This window comes from Pollicipes pollicipes, unplaced genomic scaffold, assembly GCF_011947565.3.
Source record: "Pollicipes pollicipes isolate AB1234 unplaced genomic scaffold, Ppol_2.1 Scaffold_2555;HRSCAF=2994_pilon_pilon_pilon, whole genome shotgun sequence".
Classification (NCBI taxonomy): Eukaryota; Metazoa; Arthropoda; class Thecostraca; order Pollicipedomorpha; family Pollicipedidae; genus Pollicipes; species Pollicipes pollicipes.
Window position 1 is genome coordinate 17,869,816 of NW_023596136.1, and position 17,131 is coordinate 17,886,946.

General features: G+C 49.1%; 1 protein-coding gene across 3 annotated transcripts in view; it reads right to left on the minus strand.

Annotated features, from left to right (window-relative positions):
• Positions 1-17,131, minus strand: part of LOC119103870 (uncharacterized) — an 81,162-nt gene that overhangs the window by 50,369 nt on the left and 13,662 nt on the right. For all 3 annotated transcript variants that reach the window (XM_037227556.1, XM_037227549.1, XM_037227564.1), the window contains exon 2: positions 14,138-14,343. In XM_037227556.1, coding sequence (XP_037083451.1) covers positions 14,138-14,343 — 206 coding nt within the window. The remainder of the gene's footprint in view (positions 1-14,137; positions 14,344-17,131) is intronic.

A 17,131-nucleotide genomic window follows, 5' to 3' on the forward strand; every position in this document is an offset into this window, starting at 1 on the left:
CACCAATATTTATAATTGAGTCCGTTCAATTACATCTGATGCTTGCTCCAATATCTTCGAGTGGGTCCGAGGGGCATGAAGGGCCCCTCGGAACCTTGGGAGGCATGTGCCACCCGCCTGTGCCTCTGGCAGGTTAGGTGCTTGAGTATGCACAGTGTGCGCCGCGCCTGGTGGGCATTTTCACTGAGCGACGGATTTCACTCACCAACTGACATGCAATAAATATATTATATAAACCTGCCGAGCGCAGGTCCCACCCACATCGACCACATCCTCGTGCAAAACAGCGTCGACGAGAGGGGATGAAAGTGGCGATACGTTCTGGTCAAGGCAATGGAGCGAATCTGGCAGTACCGTGTCCCTTATAACAAAGCTATCATATTAAAGGGATCCATCACATGACAGTGCACGTCTTCAGTCAGGCTCCCATAGCCGGCATGGTGCCTGCATCCCGAAATCCGAGCCTTGAACTTCCTCACCAATAGCACTACCTGACCGCATCCGCAGGCCACGAACCTCTCGTTCCGACCCGGTGGTCCTTGTTTAGGATCACTTCCATGGGCCCTTGATTGCTGGTAGTCGCACCCATCACCGTCTCAGGAGGCCCAGGGTGATAAAGCTGGCCGACTTTCATTCTGGAACCCTGGGCTACCCTAGTTTGGTTAATGGGCCTCCTTGCTTGCACGAGCCCTTGCTCAGTGCCAGAGGCCCATTTGTTCGGCATCAAAAGACCCCGGACCGGGAGAGTGACCTTCTCATTGTTTCAGGGGCCCCGGCCCTGAGTGATGCCGAGCAGATCGTATGACTGGTATACGACGGCCACGGCCCTGTCCTCACTGAGCTAGGTGGGCCTCGGGCTAATGCGGGATGCTTGACCAGCATTGGAGCTCCCCTTACCAGTACCGGACCCCTTTGGCCTACAGTGGGACCTTGATGTCTCAAGGAAGATGACCAACGACGGGAAGGCTGCTTGACTATCAATCTAGGCCTTGCCCTGCCCTTGTTCCACGAATTGGGTTCTGACTGGCAAGAGCCCCTGTCCGAACCCGAGGCCCTTAACCGACACTGTATGCTATTGTCTGAGGGTCTCTTTGTGATGCAACAGAGGTTGCCATGACAAATTCGCTGACTATGGCTGTTCTCCCGATCGGCTAATGGGTTCCTCCTGGCTTGCAAGAAGCCCCTGTTCAGTGTAGAGACCCCCTGTTCGGTACAGGGGATCTTCTGTTCAGTACTGAGGCTCCCTAAAGAACAAAGGGGTCCTTAATGCTTCAGGGGCCCCCAAGAACGACGTCTGAGGAGTCTCTATCTGACATTCTGAGTGCTGCTCCAGCCCTGTTTGGCTGGTGGACCCTTGCCGGGCACGGGGACCTTATTCAGTTTTGGGGCCCCCGTTGACAGGGCTTTAGATGGCCCTGTCAATGCTCGTCAATACTGCTGTCAATGCTTCAGAGGCCCAAATACCGCCTTATCCTGACCGGAATTTTGGGGACCCCTCGGCCGACTCTTCGGCCCGGCCGAGGGGTCCCCAGACCACCAGAGGCGGGGGAGGGCGGTACAGTCCCCGTAGGCCCCTTGTACCCACCCATGAACGAGCGCCGTTAACCCAACCCTTGCATTTTGAGAAAATTGATATAGGAGAAACCTGTCATCACATCAGACACCAGAGGAGCTCACGGCGCACGAGGCGCTTACACACTTAAATGCTGTAACATCTGATACTTTTTACATATCGTCTCTCAGCCTGCTAACCAAAGCAATGTCAAAGTCTTTCTATGCACTGCAGTCAACATGCATGGTAAAAAAATAGTTTTTAACTGCCTCCGTGTCGATGCATGCATTGATGGCACGCTCGTCTAGAACATCATTTTTAATTCCCTTCCGTTGCGGGCAATAGCATAACGAGACATGTGACAGCTCACGGTATTTTGCCAGTGGTATTCAAAAATATAACTTCTGTCTCCCCGCTCCTGCACCGCGGCGGTGACCAGTGTGTGGGTGGATTACAATGTTGATTCACGCAATATCTCACAGGGGTTTATTGTCTCAGTTGAAGCTATCTAATCAGTTGGCTTGTCCGCGAACGGCAGCACACGTAATCAATCATATTTTGTTTAGATGTAAGAGTCGTTTTGTTTGCTCAGAAGGCGTGGGTGTCTTTTGCATTTTTAACTTGCGGCACATACAAGTTGTGTATCATTGGAGATCGTCCAGCAGGAACGGTATCACGACCGATCGGAATGCTCTAGCCATGTGTGGCTTTTACATGTGACCTAAAGTCCTGAAATGCAATGCAGTGTTCTCATGTCAGTGATGAACAACATCGGGAGCCTTTGACTTGCCCCCTCCCCAAGCGAAATTTGATTCACATAGACAACAAGGTACATAAATTATGCTAGCACTCACTATCACCGATTGATGGCAGCTCACGGCACATATAACCGCACTCTGTGAACGGTACTTATCCACCTAGTCAATCCAGCCTATCTCTCCCTGTGCCCATGTCCCGGAAACGGCTCCTAGTTTTTTATCTTTAAATCCAGAGATCACTCCGTACCTTGTAACTACCGTGCCATCTCCAGGGTCACTGCAATAACCAAAATTGTCCAGCGTGTTTTGCACGGGCAGCTTGACGGCCACCTTTCCCATCACCACCTACTTTTCCGCATCCCTACTTGGCTTACATCCTCGTCACCTGACGGATACCGCACTTACCTCCATTTCCGACCATAGCCTGTCTGCAATGACCATGGAGAAACATCATTGTCGTGTCCCCTTAAACTCAGAAAGCGCTTAGATGTGATAGACACTGCAAAATACTAATCAAACTCAGCTCTCACAACATTGACACTTATTCGTTTTGCGGCTTACTTTCAAACGCTCGATCTCATCTGAAGCACTCCCTTCCCCCGCGCTACTACCACATGAGTGGACGTCTTGACTCCATCGCAGGTCCGTTACTGTATCCATGCGTACGGTAACTGTGCACGTAAAGACATGTCCAGGATACAAAGCAAAATTAACTTAACAACCGAGGTTATTTTCAGACAAAATTTACAAATTTGACCTCCAATTAAACTTACTTAGAAAAATGGGGTGCCCGAAGGTGGGACGTTGACTGATGTGCCAGACGTACCGCTGTCGTAAGTGTGCCGGACGGGGAACCTCAGAATGTCACCAGTGAGTTGCGCACTGAAACGGCTCGATGGAAAACCACCAGACAGGGGATGGTGACTTGCTAGTACCCTGGTCCAGAACCGAGATGGGGAAGCGAGTCTTTGTTTGCGGTCGGCTTCTTGATATAGTGAAACGCCGTCTGACTTACAGCGACCTCCTGTGCCATCTTTTAGACAAGTATTGGAACGCCACCTGCGGAGTGAACTGCCAGGCACTTGACTCCGACCTCTTGCCTCTGCTCCCCACCCTCCATTTTGGTCAGTCGTACTGACACACTGACACTTTGGTCAGTCCTAAAAAGTCGGAATTCCAAATTGTCGTTGTTATGATGGAAAAGTTCTGAACTCTGTTGACATTTGATTTTGAGCGAGTGGGTTCTTAGTACATGCGGGGAGCATTCAACCGATGCCGCTGGGTAGTGCGCAAAATTTGCAAAATACCCCTCGCTTCACAGTAAAATTTCGAGATATTGCCCGCTGCCTCACATGTCACTCTCACGCCTGGGATCTGACTGACGTGCCAGTGACACCGCCCGGCCCCCGAGTGGCTATAGATAGCTAGTGGCCAGAGACCCATCACTCAAAATTTTGGGGCCGTGAAGTTAGCTTTTATAACAAGGAGGGCAGTATGTTCGGGTAACATCACATTCTAGGAATCTCAGACCTGCCGATCAGATCCAAACAAGTTTGAACTCGACCAAACCGAGCTCCATTTTTATCTAGTAAGCATCTGAATGACACGTCCAAGGTAGGGATATTGCATTATGTTTTCACGCTTTCTTTGTGATTCGGCTTAACGGAAATAAGTTCAGTTATGCTGCAAAACGGAACTAATTATAAATTCTCGAACGGATTAATAAAAGACACGACAAACAAAGTGATGTTTAGATGTAGCATATTGCTTCCAATGACTACCTGAGACTCATGTACGTTAGCGACATCCCTGATCAGCGACCCCGTACTTATGTCAAACGCTGACGACGACCGTTCTCGGATCAGCATCTGTCTGTTTCCATGGTATCGGGTCCGAACTGCGCCGTTGTTTTGCCGCCACGCGAAAACTGGCTGCTCGGGTGGACATCCGAGCTTAAGAGCCGGTTTACGTCTAACGACCCCGGAGAAGCAGCGGTAGTCAGGCTCATTACTGTGCCTAATCCGTCAGCAGTCGGCCCTCGTGGCCACCGTGGTCGGCCACCGTACACCAGTCGGCCCTGGTGGCCACCGTGGTCGGCCACCGTACACCAGTCGGCCGCCAGGTCAATACGCTGCGACGACCAGCGGAGATCAGGGCTCGTCATCGGCTCGGTGGGAGTGCTCGTCGGCTGGCCCGGATAGCCAGACCTGAGGGCTTAACACGTCGGCATACCCCCAAAGCAGCCATTGAAACCCACTGTTTCTAACATCACTTGTCGATGGCAATGGCGAAGAGCATAGTTTCTATCTTTCCATCCAGCCTTTTAATCAGAGCTATGGTGGCCGATATGCAGCGGGCCATAGGGAAACCTGTGTACACTTGCACAGCCACAAAGCTGCACAATCTACTTCGAAGTATCTGCAGGCATATCATTGGCAAATGTCGTTAGCTAATTCGTCAGTCTGATGTGACATCTACGATGACGAGTACGGTTCTCATCCCAGTCTAGCCCCATGCTGCTTCTGTGGCTAAAGAAAGAATAGCCAGTGCTCAAAGGTCTCTAAATGTGAGTTACGTTCCGGAGGCTTGTAGAGACAGCATACTGATACCAACGTATGATCATTTTTCCGGCAATGTAACGTGCGTGCGTGCGTGCGTGCGTGCGTGCGTGCGTGCGTGCGTGCGTGCGTGCGTGCGTGCGTGCGTGCGTGCGTGCGTGCGTGCGTGCGTGCGTGCGTGCGTGCGTGCGTGCGTGCGTGCGTGTGTGTGTGTGTGTGGTGTGTGTGTGTGTGTGTGTGTGTGTGTGTGTGTGTGTGTGTGTGTGTGTGTGTGTGTGTGTGTGTGTGTGTGTGTGTGTGTGTGTGTGTGTGTGTGTGTGTGTGTGTGTGTGTGTGTGTGTGTGTGTGTGTGTGTGTGTGTGTGTGTGTGTGTGTGTGTGTGTGTGTGCATGCGTACGTGTGTGTGTGTGGACCTCCTGCAACGAGACGTTTCAGCTCTTTTCGAGTCTGCGACGGTCGGGAGATCCAATGCTTTCCATTTCTTACCTTAAAATCATAATCGACACATATGCATTGGGTGTGAGACAGCTTTACCCACAGCACTTCCTAGACACATTGCATGCAACATGTTTTGGTTTTTACGTTGAGTTCCCCTTGCAGATACGATGTTCCCAGCACATCAACCCCCCTTTGCACTCTGAACCTCCTACACACTACATCTTTGCTCCATGCTCTGTCCAAGCCAATCGTTCAGCGAGCGCCTTTGTGAGTTAAAGTGGATTGACACAGAATAATTCAACCGGTGCTTTGTCTGTCTCGGTGCCGATAAGTGGTTTGGCGAACAAGTACATAAAGTATTTTCCCGTCTCCCCGACCACGCAATGCAATGCAATGTGCACCATATGTCACGTTTCTTGTTTTACATCCAACCGTCCAATTAAACATCTACGGTATTTGAAGGTCCCCTAACCAAAGCATGTCCCTGATTAATCCACCCACAGACGACGCGGTCTTGCCATAAATCCGTCGGTTCATAACCCGACCGTTCATTAGATTTTTCATTTTGAGTTTGCCGGCTGATCCTTGCACCCATTGACCCAGTTGCCCTGTCCCTTTGATAAGACATCAGGGTCTGGCTGTCAAACACGTCCTGTAAGTAGTCAAACAAGTGTTACTTATTCTGAAGAATTTGTCTATGCATGTGGTGTACGTATGATAGAAGGGCTGGGTGTTAAGCAAGCAGCGTGATATATGGTGTTCATCGTAATGTATACGAATGTGTATGTTATGTCCGGAAGACAGGAGAGACGGTAGACTCATTCAGCTTGTTCAGCTCGTAGACTCATACTCGTTCAGCCAACCACACACCGACCATCATGACACAAAAAGCATCAGAAGACTTTCCTATAACCATTCTCTTTAAATTATTGGGCTTATTGATGAACGATATGAGATTTGTTGGCTTGGAAAGATTGTGGAGAAAGATGCGGTAAGCCCAGAGAGTAACGGTTGGTTGAAACGCTGGAAACATAGCACCTTAACGGGGTTCAGTATTATCATCAGCATCCAGCGCACAAAATGTGTTTACATGCAGCAGGCCATCCTCCACATAAGTGCACTAGGTGGGGGAAGTCCCACACCCGATGCGCATGCTTCAATAATTATTTGCATAGTAGAATTTGGACAGAACGGTTTGTCCAGGAAAAGAGACATAACTTTTGAACCCACCAGCGCCAGTTGGGGGCTTTTGCAGTTCATCAATTTCAATATCCAAAATAATGTATTATAGGGGAATTAAGATGACCTCCTTAAATCATTACACGCGTGATATTCGTTAATCAAGTTGAATTTTTGATGAATTTTCTGTCACCGACCTTGCTCACAGAGTAAAAAATTTAAATATTTCAAACCATTCATATTTTAACCTCTGGTTTTGTAAGCAAGGTCTGTGACCGAAAATTCATCAAAAATTAAACTTACTTAACGAAAATCACGTACCTAATTATTGCAACGAGGTCATCTTAAGTTCCGTGTCATAATTGCCATGCATTTCACTGCAAAAGCGCTGCAACACCTTAGAATGTTACATAATGCACTGTTTGCTAGTTCCTAACCTTTAAAACCTTCCAAAAATCCGAGTGTACTGCTTAGTACAATAAAATCACGAAAACATCACAGTATATTTTTATAGCAAGGGCCCCAGTGACAGGAGAATACCATGGCAGAGATGACACAATATTAAACCAGGGTGCACAAAATACACATCTTTAAGCAAACATCTCACAAAAAAACAATGATAACCATCCAAAATCTTCGAAGCTTGACATGACTTATTTATGAGTAGATAAGGAGGTCATGAATATAACCACAGCTGCATACTGCACTTGTGTTCGATACAAAACTATGCCTTATATTCAACATTAATTATTTATTAAATGAAAGGGCAACTGTGTGTTTTTAAGTATCACAGCTTCGCTCACTTGTCCATACAACCCGCAGTCGTTCTAGATCCTGTAGATCTCAAAACGTCATCACCGGCAAAAATGTGCCACGAAGTTATCAACTAGACGAGCTTGCTCGCTGTGCTCCTAGGCAACTTCTGCTGTAAACGCAAAATTGGCACACATATTGTAAACGTATTAAATACGGAGGTGGCATGCGTGAAGAAGCGAATGCTGTCCAGAGGCAGCGCAGTAAGGGGGAGGGTAAATGGGGCAGTTGCCCCCTGCCGGTAGGCAGGGGGCAACTCATCAAGGTTATGTTTTTGCCTGCCGCTAATTTTTTTGGAAGGCTCTTTTTCTAAACTAGAGGCATTGTGGCTATACATAGAGCACCAAAGTTCAGATCAAGGGGCCCCTATAACTCAGCTAAGGACGCTCATAGCTCAGCTAGGGAGTAATAAATCGAGCTCAGAAGACCATCTGCTGCATCAAGAGAGTCGTTTTCTAGCTCCTGAGGCCACTTTTAGGAACAAGGTGGCCAATGCTGGTTCCGGTAGGCCCCCTTCTAGTTCTGGCAGGTTACAAACGAGCAAGTCTCTGCTTTGGTTTAGGAGGCACCGTCTATACTCTGGAGGCCCCATTTCTGAAACACGACACCCCTTTAATGCATGGGATGGCCGCGGTTCGGGATAAGGATATGATGTTTTCGAAAAGTGGGGCGTTACTCGCTACGCTGTTTTATGGTAGTAAACTCTGAACAAAGGTTGAACATTGCCGGACGAAGATGTGTTGGTCATTCCAATACAACGTGATGGGCCGATTTTGATTTCCAATCTACGTTTACGGTCATCTACGTTCAAAATTGCTACAAAATTATTCTACCACTAAGCTCTGAACAAAGGCTGATCATTCCAAGATGAACACGGGTTGGCCATTTTAATGCAACTTTATGGCCCCATTTTGACTAGCAAATGACGTTCACCGTCATCTCTGTTCAAGAAGCTCTGTACAGCTCAGGAAAAAACGGGGCAGCCCCTGAGTGCTATCGGCTTAGAAAAAGTTAACTGAGTCATTGAGAAATGAAAAGCCGCAGTAACGCACTCCATGCAACCATTTAGCACCAGGTACTTGCAATTTATTGACTTCAAAACGCGAACAGAATTGCATTTTTGGTGCCTTCTGGCTTCTGTTTCAGTAAAGGAAGATATAGAGTAAAATAAAACGAAGAAGATCGTGCTCCTCAGAATCAGGTGGACAGGTGGAATCAGGATCCGGCGATTTTTTTTTTTGGGGGGGGCCTTCACCAGAACGGGACCCTTTGTGAACCCTGTGTCTCAACCCCCACCTTATCAATACTCTGGCTGTGCCATCCCCCTCCCCCCCCCCCCCCAACCAGCAATTTATCAGAGTCTCAGCTGGGTAGATCTTGCAGCAGCGCAGCTCGGCCCGTGCCCTGCCAGGACCCAGTCTCTTGTCTCTTGTCTCAGTATCAGTCTCTTGTTCTCAGTATCTCAGTATCTTGAATGAAGCATGGTATTGCCCAGGTAGAACCAAACTTGTGCACAGGTGGGTATGTAGTGCGATTTTTCCGCGAATGCCTCTGCAGATTGTGAGTGAGATCTTGCTGGGCTCGGGCCGGTCTCCCAGAAGTACTCAAATTCTGGCAAAGTGTTTGTCGGGGCCGCACCACCGTTGCATTCACACGGCCGGTGGTGTAAACATTGTGGGTACCGTCGTGCGTGTGCGTTGTGCGCAGCTGAGAAACCAAATCAACATGCGTTGACGAGTACAAATACTGACTGCACGCTTGCCAGGACACTCGTTGGCAACATGCGGCAAGATGAGGTGAGTTCAGAAATCATATGTAAACTGCAGATCCAAAACTATCGGGTTTACTTTTCAGTTTCCCTACAAGCTCTTAACTATCACTTATCAGCTTACCTAAATTGTCGAACGGTGAGAAACGGGAATTAAAAGGGCACTAAGGCTGCGAATACCACCCTTTTTTGTTATCCCGTCCAGTTATCCAATCAACGTCATCTTAACGTGTGGTCAGTGTGAGCTGGTGTGCATGATGTTGGCCCAGCGTGAGTCGAGCCTAGTTTTAAACTGTTCAACTGCGGATGACGGCAGCATTGCCGGTGGAAGAGCGTTCCAATCATTTACGACCCAGAAGCTTAGTGAGTTTCGAAGGACGAAGGTCCTGGCTTGGGGACTTCTCAGCTTACATTGGTGTCGTCATGTCACCTTCGGGTCGTGTCTTGTCAAGAACTCGCCCACCGGCAAAGATAGGCTTCTGTGAAACATCTGGAACACTGCAATCATGTTTCCCTTGCGACATCGGTAGTACATCGAAGGCAGTTGGAGGAGTCTGAGCCTCCCAGGATGTGCCCGTGCCTTACTTCTCTAAGACGCGCAGCTCGTCATTGAACCCGTTCCAGCCGCTCCTGATCCAGTCTGCCCAACGGACACCAGGTGATGATGGCATGCCCTCGAAAAGTTGCGTCAGGGCGGGAATACAACAGTGGCGGTGTGAAAACGTCAATGTCGGCGAATGACGGTCCCACGGCTGCCAGCATCTGATTGGCCTTAGAAACCCCTCCGCTGTCTTCACGTGGAGCATGAGCCTGCATGAGCATCCACGAAAATTCCAGCGTATTTTTCAGAGGGCACGACTGCGACATCGACGCCTTTAACGAAAGTACGTCAGTCGCGGATTGTAAGTGATGATGTGCACTACTTTACGCATGGGTGCCCTTAATGAGAGCAACCGTGAGAAGAAAGGCGGCCAGGGCCTTGGAGCACCACAGTTCACCAAGTATTATCCGTGCGGTCAGGGCCTTGGAGCACCACAGTTCACCAAGTATCATCCGTGCGGCCAGGGCCTTGGAGCACCACAGTTCACCAAGTATCATCCGTGCGGTCAGGGCCTTGGAGCACCACAGGTCACCAAGAGTATCATCCGTGAACATCTGGACCGCGCCTCGCACTGCCGGTAAGCCGTTGACAAAATAATGAACCTGATTGGTCCCAGAATCTTTCTTTGAGGAGTACTGCTGGCGATGGCGGTCCAGTCAGACTTCGAGTCATGGACCCGCACTCTCTGCTGCTGGATGGAAGAAAATTTCAACTTAACGATTTTGTTTGCCACCTTAAATGGCTGCCGGGTGTTGCAGTCAATTTATCGCCCAGATTCAAGTGTTATACTTTGAAGATTTCCCAACACTTGCAAACTGGCATAGCATATGACCGAATTGACATGGCAAAGAAAGATAAGATCTTTCCACACTAGCCTCATTAGACAGGGACATAATTTGGTACCAAATATAAAACGCACGAAAACCGGGATGAACAAGAGCAAAATGTATCGTTTGCCGTCAGGTTTATAAAAATATAATGAAAACGTTATTCTGAAACGGTGCACAAGTTAGATTCGATGTTACCAACAGTGAGCGCCCCGTTGCAACGCTACATTACTGGATGCTATCCATGAGCGGTCCGCGAGCAAAACCAGGTAATGTCCGGCCCCTCGCACGGCCGGGGCTGTCCCTGGGGTGACGTGTCTGGTGACGAGGCGCCAGTCCGGAGTCCCATCAGTCGTGTGTCGCCGGTCGGAGACTGTCCCTGTGGTGGCACCAAATCGGGCTGAGCACCGGTGTCCTCCAGCGGGGCCGGTAGTCAAGCTATGAGGGCGGGCGTTGTGCGTCTCATGGCGTATTCCATGTACTATGGACGCTTCACTTTAAGTTCGAAGGTGCCCGTTTAGCTCCATCGTTCACTTTCGGTGACTACTTTGTGCACTTATTTTAAGGCGCGATGATTTTCAGTTGCCTTCGGCTATGCAGAATCTTATCAGGTACAATCAATGAAACATCCCTGATTCCGAAGACGGCGCCTGCTCCAAGGCATTTAAACTGTTCATGAAGCAGTTGTGTCTGCCAATGCAGCCATCATTATCTGTTTCGTCTACGGCCGACTGATGACAGGCATGCCCCTCAAAAGGACCAGAGGGGATAAAATTATATTATGAATTATAACTCATCTGCATATTTGCATATTGCTTTGCTTGCTACCATTTAACACTCAATAAATTATGCTGACCGGGGTTTTCTTTGTTCATTGTTTTGTGTGGCTGCGATCCAACCTGAGAAATGATCGGACTATTTCCCTCCTTTGTTATGGTTCTATGAATGCAATCCTGTCGGTTTTTGGTGGAGCTGATAACCTGTACTTTCTCATTAGGCTAGTCGACAGATATAACTGTTGAGTTGGGTAAACTTTACCCCACCAGTTTATTGTGCAGGACCAGGTGACAGTAAATTGTTTTTTTCTTCAAGGCTTGACGGTTAGCGCAGAAAGACAGCCATGTACCGAGTAGATATCCCTACCACAGGCTGTTGATTTGTCATTTTTCAGTCGCCATTAAGAAGACCCAGCAACTACAATGGCAGCTGTAAACGAAATCGATGCTGCCATGTTTAAATGCCTCCAAGGGTCACGGGACCGAGGAGTGTAGCGCCTGGTCCGCGTGAAGCGACCGCATGGCACCTCTCCATTGACATCAGATCGTGCTGCAAACACTCTGGCGAGTGGGGTCTCTGCTGCGTCAGGGGAGCTGGCCATCACCGAACTGTAAGGTCTTCAGTACCCTGCTTAACCGCGGACAAAGTTGGATCCGGTGATCCATTGTTCATTGTGAAAGTTGGATGGCATTGTAAAGCGTGACGTTTACATACCGACTTATTCGCAATACCATAGTTAGGTTGACATTGATTTTTACGTAAAGGTAGGACCTTAGGGATTGAAACCGTATGTCGTATTTAATGGCCCGCGGCAGGCCATGGGTCATGATCTCGTTAATAATATTACGTTACCTACTTTCAAAGCTCACGTGTGTAAAATTGCCTAAGCCTTTCTAGCCGGAAAATCGTTTAATCGACATAGTTGATAGAATATCTAAACACGCTCCCGGGAGCCGGTAGAATACCGTTTGTTCGAACGGTTGGGGTCAAGTTGGTTTGGAGGTAAAACAAATAATAGAGCTGGAGGCGCCACATCCACAGGGTGTGTTAACCCGTAAATGAATTCACTTCTGTCAATATTCAAGTTTCCTGGGTTATGGTCTTTGGGTCAAAAAAGTGAAAAAGTTGAAATCTACGTTGTTGCCTGAAGTGTCTCTAGACCTTTTTATGCAATCACCGTAAGCCTTGATGCCTGTTCTATGCAAAAGATGACTGCCGCTCATCTAAGGTCAATGACTTTTTTATCTTTGAATCAAACTAAGTCATCAAAGTCATGATTTCCAAAATTATGCAAGACTACTTTGCATCTGAATAAGCGTCAACGATTGCTCCAGGAAGTATGGTCAAAAAATGAGATGCCGACCTCGGTCAATGTAGGTCAGAATAGTTCAGATGCGGTTCCTGTCATCAACAAACTAAAAATGAGCACCATAAACTACCTCATGCAGCAAGTTCGAGATCAATGAAAAAGACTGGTTATTGTTTTGGTTTGACTTTCATACTTGACCCTAGGTCAAGTCATTTTTTAATTCAGTTGTTATGTTGCCTAAGAAGCTATCTCAGAGATGTATGGCTTAGCCTAACACTTCGCTGTTGCATCAGATTGGACGATTCCCTAGAAAATGTCTTCCTGAACCCACGTCCTGACTTTGACTTACAGTAGGTCAGCAATCTCACAATGTAGATCAAAATGTTTGGTACCAAACGATCCATTATTCAGTTGTCTACAGCTGTACACAATTTGGCGCAGCTAAGCCGCGTTGTTCGGAAATCACTCCGGAAAAACCTTCGGGGAGGGGTCAAATTGACCACTACCCAAGCGCGTGTTAGAGCACGCGCCCGGCAACCTCGAAAAGGAAATGTTATATTCGCTCAGATAAGATGCTTTGAAGTCTTAACGGCAGTTTAGTACGACTTCTGAGTGTGGAGTGGGATGAGGGTGAGATAGGGAGGGATGCTGAGCTCCGGCATTTCTCCTATAGTAAATCATTCACGCTTTCATCCGTGTTTGGATGTGGGATCTCGGATAACTGCTTGATGTTGATGTTAAGAAGCAGTGTCTGCATGCATTTGGAACATTTTCTATATTCACGTGTCTTAATTTTTAAGATTGCTGTCGATACTCATTGAACCTAAGTTAACACTGCAGCATGGTTGAATCAGAAGCCCTGCCTTGGCTCCCAGTGTAATGAATGTTGATATTCGTAGCTATCACTCATACCATAACTCTCACTGCATAACACCTCTCACAACATCTCATAGCATCTCATAGCAAGAGCTCTGAACTCATTATGACTTATAAGGTAACGGATTCATGAGCTACGCGCCTGCAATGGGTTTCTTCTCTCATCCGGTACTTACCACGCCTTTACGGAATGTTTGAGACGTGCTGTTCATTCGTAGGGAAAAATTACTCATACTATCCTCGTCAATGGTGTTCAACTACAAACAGCGTTTCCAACGCTCGCTTTGTCGGGCCGTCATCAGGCGCTCGATGGTTTTGATGAGGGCCTAGGAATGTTTGGCATATGATCATTCTATTTGAGCAGCTTGATTAAATTGTATTCGGAGCTAACACCAATTCTTACGTGCCCCCCCCCCCCTCATCCTCCTCCCCTTCTCAAAACCCCGCATGCTTTACGTCGCGTTTGCCAGGGGTTGATTGGTAAATAAGCTACAGTCGGTTCAGGTCTGCGCGGAGCATATGCCTCCGTCTACGTGCCGCCAATGCGCTGGCCTTAATTTGATTTTCTGCAGTTACCAGATGAATGTTGTCCCTATTTATGGCATCATATATCACTTTTGACAGCCGCCGCAGTGATGCAATCGCCCTCTGAACAGTACGTCTGCATCAACACCGCCTCACATTGACGACGAATCCTTTGGAGGCGAACGTGGCGATCGGCTCGGGGGCGTCCGGCTTGTATCGATAGAACTCCACCTGGTCCTTGTACCACTTGACTGCGTAGATAGGCCGGCCGGCAGCGTCATAGTCGCAGCGCAGGTGGCCCGAGTGGCCCCGCACGATGTACGACGGCGCCGTGACGTCATTCAGCACCAATGTCACGCCGGCTGGAAGCAGGATAAACGCCATCACACAATGTTTTCGTCGGTTTCGCTGCAACATTGGAGGCAAAGCATCTGCACCGTACGTGCAGGCTGCACAAAATGATACATTCTGTCAGGGCGGGTTTCCACACCGGACCTCGAGCATTTCGTTATGTTACAAACAGAGCGAGATACGCCACTCCGGCGGCCGCGTGTTAAGGCACGCTAGCCACTCCGGCGGCCGCGTGTTAAGGCACGCTAGCCACTCCGGCGGCCGGGTGTTGAGGCACGCTAGCCACTCCGGCGGCCGGGTGTTAAGGCACGCTAGCCACTCCGGCGGCCGGGTGTTAAGGCACGCTAGCCACTCCGGCGGCCGGGTGTTAAGGCACGCTAGCCACCCCGGCGGCCGCGTGTTAAGGCACGCTAGCCACTCCGGCGGCCGGGTGTTAAGGCACGCTAGCCAGTCCGACGGCCAGGTGTTGAGGCACGCTAGCCACTCCGGCGGCCGGGTGTTGAGGCACGCCACTCCGGCAGCCGAATGTTCTCGATAACCCGGTGGTCCTCGATTAGCGCCGCAGCCGGCACGCCGCGGTGCCAGCGAGCCAAACTGTATGGGGGGCAAGGAGGCCGGGCCGTCGGTGGTCGTCACCCGGCACCGCTGGCGCTGGCGCTGGCGCAGAGCCCGACAGACTGGCCTGTGTTGGTACCGCATGTTTCACCGGCACCCGCACCGAGCGCTAGCACAATCCGGCCCTGTTACCGTCTGTCCGCATATGACAGGTGTCTGTCATGACTGGCAGTTCACCGTGTACTTATTATCTTCGCTATCTCATAACCAGTCACCCCGTCTCCGCATCGTCCCGTCCCCGTCCTTCATGCTTTTCTCCCGTTATACAATTTTACTTACTCTTCACCGCCCTCCTTTCTTTAATTCTTTCGATAGGATTAAAATAGTATTCAGCCCGTCTGCACCTTCTTATAGTTCCATGCCAGGTTGTAACTTTTGTGAACATCTGACATACACACTGCAGGCCAAATAAAAGTCAAAACTTGTCGCAGTGCCCGTAGTCGCGCCCCCATCTGCAGCACCCACCTCCGAGGCTCGGAAATCCCCTACTCACTCTTGCTCCGCGATCTCTCTCGCGCTGTCGCAGACAGGCGTTGATCCATCACACTACAATAGTGCGTCTTATCTGCTGACTTGCACCGCCACCGACGGAAAGGAGCTCATCACAGAAGCACATCTCATCACACCCAACGGCTGTAACCTTTCCTCGCCCCGTAAACGTTCCGACAGGCGGCTGCCAAACCCGTCAGCAGAGCCAGCCCCCAGACGCGCAGGGCCGCGGGAGCCCAACTCAGCCCGAAACCAGTCTGGAGGGGTGTCTGAAAGGTATCGGTCAACGTGTTCCTGCCGGCAGATCGTGCACCGCCGCACCTAGAGTCGCAACAGTGGCACCAAGCAGAGCGTGCAGGCAGACGGCGGCGCCCCAAAACGTGCATGTTGTCACCATTTTCAGGGAAGAGCGGACAAAAATGGCCTCGCAGAACGTGCCTGGCAGTGACCAGCGCCGCCCAGTCGGCTTGCAGTCATCGCATACAGAGACCACCGGAGACAGTGACGCCCGTGCGCCGTGCCGTCGCGGAATGCGGACCACGTGCATGTCTCGTCCCAGTCGCCCGCTGAGCGCCCGACCGCTGTCGGACGTCATCAGCGGCCACGGTGGCCGAACGGTGGCCGACAGGCGTAGAACACGGAAGCTATAGTCGAGTACAGACGTGCCCCGATAGGCAGTGGGTGCGAGCGTCTGCCGTTGCGAAGGTCATCCCTATTTTCAAAGGCAGCCGGCTGCCGTTAGGTGACCGGGCAAAGACGCAAAAGCCAAGAATTCAAAGGATTTAGGTCAACATGTGAAAGAGCCATATGGCAAAAATTCAAAAGAGATGAAAGTCAACTGGCAAGATGTCAAAAAATTAACAGTCAAGCGGGAAGAGAGCTAAATAAGCAAATGATCAAATTGGACGAAAGTCAAAGGGGAAGATGCCAAGTGCATGAATGTGCATGAATGTGTGCGTGACTGAAAATATTAAGAATGCGTATGAGTGTGCATGAGATGTACATGGATAAAAATATTAAGTCAAAACCATCAAAACAAGAGGAATAAATAATCAAAATAACCGAGTTCAAACATAACAAGTCAAATAAGCCGTAAGTCAAAAGGACAAAGGACAGGGAAGTCAAAGTTTAAAAGAGCCAATGACATACAAGCCCAGAAAATGCAAGGAAACTGCGGAGTCAGCTAAACAAACCGTTAAGATGGTTCAAAATAAATCAGGTTCCGGGATCCCACGTCCTTCGCCCGGCCAAGAAGCCTCGTTGTCCCATTTGCTTGCAAGCTTGGACTTCTGTTTGTTCTGGGCGTCTGTCTGTTCAGCAACAAATAATAAACAAACTCTACGTTTATGTAAGAAAGAAATATTTCAACCAGCCTGTTTGTATTCAACGGGGACTCTCAGGATCATCTATATCCTTTCATCAGTCTTGGTCAGACAATTGTATTTATGACGACAGATCCAGATACGCTTTGAGGAAAACCTAAAACTCCACATGCAATCTGACGTATGCATACCTCCGAGGAACCGAAAGAAGAACAGATGACCGGTTTTACATTTCAGTCACATATAAATAATACAAACCGATCACAAAGGGCACATGTAATACACTCACAACTTCGATACGATTTTAATACATGTCTGCTGAATGTTACTATGTCATATGACAACTAACTCTCGCCGCGCGCGTCTCTTAAGC